The sequence below is a fragment of the Palaemon carinicauda genome, chromosome 33 (assembly GCF_036898095.1).
Source record: "Palaemon carinicauda isolate YSFRI2023 chromosome 33, ASM3689809v2, whole genome shotgun sequence".
Taxonomy (NCBI): domain Eukaryota; kingdom Metazoa; phylum Arthropoda; class Malacostraca; order Decapoda; family Palaemonidae; genus Palaemon; species Palaemon carinicauda.
In genome coordinates, this window is record NC_090757.1 from 18,156,070 (window position 1) to 18,162,612 (window position 6,543).

Below are 6,543 nucleotides of genomic sequence, written 5' to 3' on the forward strand. Positions count from 1 at the left end.
ATATATATATATATATATATGCTTTATATATATTATATATATATATATATATATATATATATATATATATATATATCTATATATATATATATATATATATACTGTATATATATAGATATATATATATTATATATATATATGCTTTATATATATAGATATATATATATATTATATATATATATGCTTTATATAAATATAGATATATATATTATATATATATATGCTTTATATATATATAGATATATATTATATATATATGCTTTATATATATATATATATATAATATATATACACTTTTTTATAGGTGAGAGAACCGCTCAAGAATATTGTAAGAATTTAGTAAAGGGAGCATTGTATCTTTCCAATTTCAAATTATTGTCCGGGGGTAAAATCTCATCCATTGATTTTATTAAAGACGTTTTAGTAAAACATACTGATCTAAAGGGACTGGTTTAACTATGGATTTTCAGTTATGTGTCTTAGTTTATTAGCGGTATTTTTATGAACAGAACCGTGTGTAAAGGTTTAAAGGCCGTTCATGAATGGCAGAAGCAAGGGGCAGTGACATTACCCTATCAAGCAAGAAAATGCCCTAGAGACTAACCATATCACATAATCAACCGCCCAAGCCCCCTCTACACCCAATCAAGGACCAAGGAGGGACAGGCCATGTCTGCTGATGACTCAGAAGACAGACCTATACCCTCCCCATCTTTAGGTCACAAGGATGGTGACATTGCAGCGACCAAAGGAACTAAGGAGTTTGAGCAGGACCGTAACCCCAGTCCGACAATCACCAGGCGAGAACGGTACCACCAGGCCACCATGTACATGAAGTCCATTTTACTCTAAGCAAAATGTAATCTGTACATGGAATACATCAATGGTGTCGAAATAATACCCCATTAAGCATAATGCACTTTTAAGGTGGAAAATCCCTTTGCGGTCTTAATTCACTGTTATGGTCCAAAATGCCTTCTTAACTTGGCTAAATCAGAACCTTACACCATAAAATTGAAAATAAGATGCATTCGATGGATGAGTTATGGATACCAAGAGGTACCCTGAAACTTGCACGAATTTGTGGCACGCATTGTCACGATTCGAGTCGTGAACTGACGTGAGCTCGTCGTGAACTTGAGTGAACTCGTCGTGAACTGGAGTGAACTGGAGTGAACTCATCGTGAACCTGTCGTGACATCGTGGCATGTCGTGACGAGAATTTTGAAAAGTTCAAAATTTTGGTCACGAAAAAATTTCGTGAACACGGCGTGAACTATGCGCGAACTGTTCGTGAACTCGTCGGGACGATGCGGGAAGTGCGCAAACTATGCATGAACTGGTCGTGCCAGTTCATGTCAATGTGGATAGGTGAGCTGAGGTAATCTTTTTTTTTTTTTTTTTTTTTCCCAGTTCGTGCCACAAAATGTCACGACTTGCCAAAAAGTAGTGCAAGTGTCAGCCTGGCAAAAGAATAAAGGGGTATTATTATTATTATTATTATTATTATTATTATTGAGGTTGTTGTTGTTGTGGTTAATATCATTATCATTATTATTACTGTATTGCTATTATTCAAAGTATACTTTCCAATTGGTAAGCGTAGAGCTATGGTACTCACCTACTCATCATTGTATTGTCCTGAAGTGTTCTCAGCAAGAGTGCAGTTAGAAAGCAAATTATCATCAGGTATCTTGAAGGGGCAAGGTCTCCCGCGTACACAAATACAGAACTTACAAGGTATAACGAACAGTTATCTTATACGCCGACTGTGTGATTGAAAAAATGGTTTGTAAAATGAATGAAAAAGTCTTTCGTTCTAAAAGAAACCTTTAACAATTAAATAATAAAATACCGTACTTAAATAGCATTAAAATTACTGAAATTCCAAACGGATCATTCTGCTCCCATTTATCAGAAGGCAATTGTGTTTACAGGTGGTTTAAATGTTTACTATATAAAATGGCCAAAGACTTTAAAAGTACAGGGAATATTTTGAGGTTTGCCTTGTTAATATGCAAATCATGACAAATTATATTAATAAATCAGCCGCCGCTTTGATACCAATCTAGCAATGATTGTGTCTCTTACTTTATTTAACATTCTTTATAATTTCATTTGAGGCTTTTGTGAGAAAAGGAATGAGGGGCATTTGTTGTTAAACTCTACGGGATTTCACATACGGTAATATTTACCGTTATGTCTCGTAGGTTAAATTCATATGCAAATAGGAAACTTGATATTATATCTATATTAATACCTGTGACCAGGGGAGTGACATACAGAGAATGTAAATTTTTTACCGAGTTTTTCAAAATTGTTGAGCCGTTTCATATGAAGAGTAATGGAACATTTATTGTTTTTCTTGAAAGATTTGTTGGGGAGTTTTTATATAAAAAGTTTTTAGTCAAAGATACCAACTTGGCAGATATGATCAGGAACTAAAAAAAAAAGGAGATGAACTATAGTAAAATAAAAGGTTTTCGCTTGCATAAATCGTCAGGATATACACTTCAGTGAAGATATGCATGTAGATTATAAAGAAATACCGACAATATGATTTACATTGGATATTGTATTTTAAGCCAGTACAAGTCAGTGGTAATGCCTCGAAATAAAGCATTTACTCATAAAGAGATTGTCTAAAATTGCTGTATTTTACCTTAAAAAAATTGTTCAAAATACAGAATTTTCTCATACTACTTTTTCAAAACAATATTTTCTCATAAAATGATTCAATATACAATATTAGTTGAAAATATAATTAAGTGTTCATTTATAATTATTTGTTACAATATAGTGATATACCTTAAAGAATATTTTACGTTCTTATATTTATACACTGAATATAATTTTTGTTGACAATAAAATTATAGTTTCGTTATTGTTTTTTTCAATCGCTGAAGCTAGACTCTACCCTAGAATAGATAGTAAATTGACCCAAACTTTCGTCAGAGTCGAGATCTTTTTTCAATTTTCACACAGGTCTGGTTCTACTGCAGGTCAGCAAAATGCGTATTGATTTAGAAGCGTGATTTTTAGCTCCCAAAAATTATCTGTTTGCCAATTCACAAAAAAAAATCAAAATAGTAAAAGTAGTAGCCATAGTGTCACAATAGTAAGACTATCCAAGTAGATAACAGCAGTGATTGAAGTTAAGAGTTTCTCTTTACTTTGACGGCTGTTTTTCCGGTCCTATACATTAAAGGAACCCTACTCTCCAAAGGACCTCCACTGTCATTTTATCCTTTTACTTTGACGGCTGTTTTTCCGGTCCTGTACGGTAAAGGAACCCTACTCTCTAAAGGACCTCCACTGTCATTTTATCCTTTTACTTTGACGGCTGTTTTTCCGGTCCTATACGGTAAAGGAACCCTACTCTCTAAAGGACCTCCACTGTCATTTTATCCTTTTACTTTGACGGCTGTTTTTCCGGTCCTATACGGTAAAGGAACCCTACTCTCTAAAGGACCTCCACTGTCATTTTATCCTTTTCGTTCAGTTAAAGTAGTTGCACAGTCGACATTATTTACCAATTGATATGATTCCAATAACTCAAATGCTAAAGCATCACGTTTTTTATTAAAGTCTCCACAAATAACCAATTCATTTTTCTCGTCAATATTTTCTCAAAAGTACTGATATAAAAGGTTAAGATAGTACTGGTTATGGTAGTTCGTTCTGAATGTAGCTTTAGAAACGCAATGAACTCCGACAAGCACCAACAGATTAAACAAAAATACACTTTAATTTCTCATGGACCACTTATTTCCCAAACCAAATAATGTACATTATGTTAAAGAACAATGAGGAAGATTTAAATAAAATTAAATGTTTAAATCCAGTTTAAGAACTAGCGTCAACTGTTTCAAGGATGGAATTATACTTCTTGGTGTGCTTTCAATATCTTTAATTATTCCAATTGTATAATATTTGTTTTTAAATGGTATAATGAGATTTTAGTCTTCTGTTAAGAATTTTAAGTACACAGACATTTTGCCTTAGCAAGAAGGAAATCCAGTCATAAGCATATTTTTTTTCACATAGTAGTCTATTATAATCATGGTAAAATGTCTACATTTTCAAAAATATTTAATCGGACTAACTATTATGGAGGTATATTTTCTCTATAAAAAGTTTATTACCTATAAATTAACAAAAACATCTATCCATTTATTTTCTTAGGTCCACGATATTTTATTTAGTTACTTTCTATTGAATAATCCCCAACGAAATGATTAAAAGAATTCTCTTTGGTAATGCTGTTTACCAGCAGAAAACCTTCCAGGGTAGAAGAAATTTAATATGAACCGCGCTTCGTTTGAAGGAGGGAATTTTGAAACCTGATTTTACTTAGCACATTTTTACAGATGGTTGTCATTTTAATATTTTATTCCAACTTCGAATATTGATACTTTGAATATTAATATTTTTACAGGTAGCACCTTAATGTGTGTTAATATATTGAAGAAGGAAAAAAACATGAGTATGTTAAAAAAATGTCAAATTAGTAAAACCTTGTACATGAAGCAAGTTCTTATTTAGTAAAATTGGTTCTTCTTGCAGAAATTTTAGTTTAGTAGAAATTGATTAACAGATTTAATCTGAGCAATGGTCATGAACGTCAAATTATTGTTGATGGAGGAAGGCGCCAATTCTTGATTTAATGTTATAATGAAACTCAACAATGATTGTCACATTTGCTTCTCTCATGTTGAGGTTCAACAACCTCAACATTCATGATAAAATGATAAACACAAAGCGAATATTATAGGTCACTTAGTTTAGGAAAGATTTTATAAATGGATATATTAAAAAAATAATAACGTTATGGTTGTAGCCTTTTGCAACCGCTAGATTGAATTTCAAGAATGTTTTTATATATTTCTGTAAATTCCAATAGTTTTATGTGAATAGTTTGATAAATACTGGGAATCGATAACGTCTTATAAAAAAAGATAAAAGCTTTAATATTTTAGTTCGTGTCCGTTGGGAAACCACCACAAAATATATCATAAATTACAAACTGTGTACGCGGAAAAATCCCTCTTGGAAAACATTTAATTTTGAATTTGACATAAAAGTATATCAGAGTGAGATAATCTCTCTTCGTCCAACTTGAGTAATGAAGCAAACTTAAAAGTTATTTTGGTTTTGGTGTTCATGAATGAATTATTATTATTATTATTATTATTATTATTATTATTATTATTATTATTATTAATTGCAAAGCTACAACCCTAGTTGGAAAAGCAGGATGCTATAAGCCCATGGGCCCCGACAGGAAAAATAGCCCAGTGAGGAAAGGAAACAAGGAAAATTAAATATTTTAATACCAGTAACAACATTAAAATGAATATTTCCTATGTAAACTATAAAAACTATAACAAAAAAGAGGAAGAGAAATTAGATGGAATAGTGTGTCCGAGTGTACCCTCAAGCAATGTCGGCCACCGTTGTTTCTGGTGTGATTTTTGTACAGAAGAGCCTTGCTAGAAAGTAATTAAGTGAAAAATCTCTTCAATAGAGGGCAGCACAACTTCTTAGTTAACCCTGGACAGGTATCGTTCTTGGACACCCCTATTTAGGTATTTAGGGGTCGAGCTCGACCCCGACTCCAAAAAAAAATTCAGGAAAAATTTAGTTTTGCATCAATCTGTATTGTTTGACTTGCTAAAATACTTCAAAGAATGCTAAAAACTACCGAAAATTACGACCCATCATACCTGTCCAGGGTTAAAGTTAGGGACATTTTGCATTTTTCACTTTATGACTGTTGAGGTTTTTCTACCAGCTCACGAGGAAACGAGAAGATGGCATCATATTTATCACCACTCGAAACAATAAACAGTTACCAAAGAAGCTGCTATCTTAAGGTTAATGATATTTCTGCTTGTGTATTTCATAATTGAAGTCCTCTTTTTCCGTTGGAAGTTGGTAAGGTTAAGGCCATCAACGCTGTTAAAAATCGTCAAGTTCTGCCTGCAAAGGGGAAAAAATTGCAAATTAGTAATGAACTATTGTAATATTGTTATTATTACTAGCTAAGGTATAACCCTACTTGGAAAAGTAGGATGCTTTAAGTCCAAGGCCTCCATGAGGGAAATTATCCCAGTAATGAACTATTAAAATGAAAATATTTTAAGGACAATAGCAACATAAGAATAGATCTTTCATGGATAAACTATGAAAAGAGGCTTATGGCAGCCCGTTCTTAAATAGCAGAATTTCAGTCTAGAATAAGGCTTAAATTCCTGTTTATGAATATTATGTTAACCCAACGCCTTCTAAATAAGTATACTTTCAGGCCTTACACTGTTAAAAAAACAATTTTTAAACAGAAATTTTCGTAAAAATATACTGTTCTCAGTCGTATTTCAGTAAACACAATTGATCGTAATTTTTAGCCCAATTATCTTTTACGTGTTGGCGACGGTAATATCATTCCTTAACGTAAATATATCCGTTTTTTAAACTGTGAATGCCTAACAATAATTGTTTTTAAAACTGTGAATGCCTGACAATAATTGTTTTTAAAACTGT

The 6,543-nt window shown here is 32.2% G+C and overlaps 1 protein-coding gene across 1 annotated transcript in view; it reads right to left on the reverse strand.

The window, feature by feature from the left end:
* Positions 1 to 993: 993 nt before the first annotated feature.
* Positions 994 to 6,543, reverse strand: part of LOC137626112 (polycystin-1-like) — a 195,669-nt gene continuing 190,119 nt past the window's right edge. The window contains exons 68-69 of the mRNA XM_068357188.1: positions 6,062 to 6,092; positions 994 to 1,189 (exon numbers count right to left, since the gene is read on the reverse strand). Of these exons, the coding sequence (XP_068213289.1) occupies positions 994 to 1,189; positions 6,062 to 6,092 (227 nt within the window). The remainder of the gene's footprint in view (positions 1,190 to 6,061; positions 6,093 to 6,543) is intronic.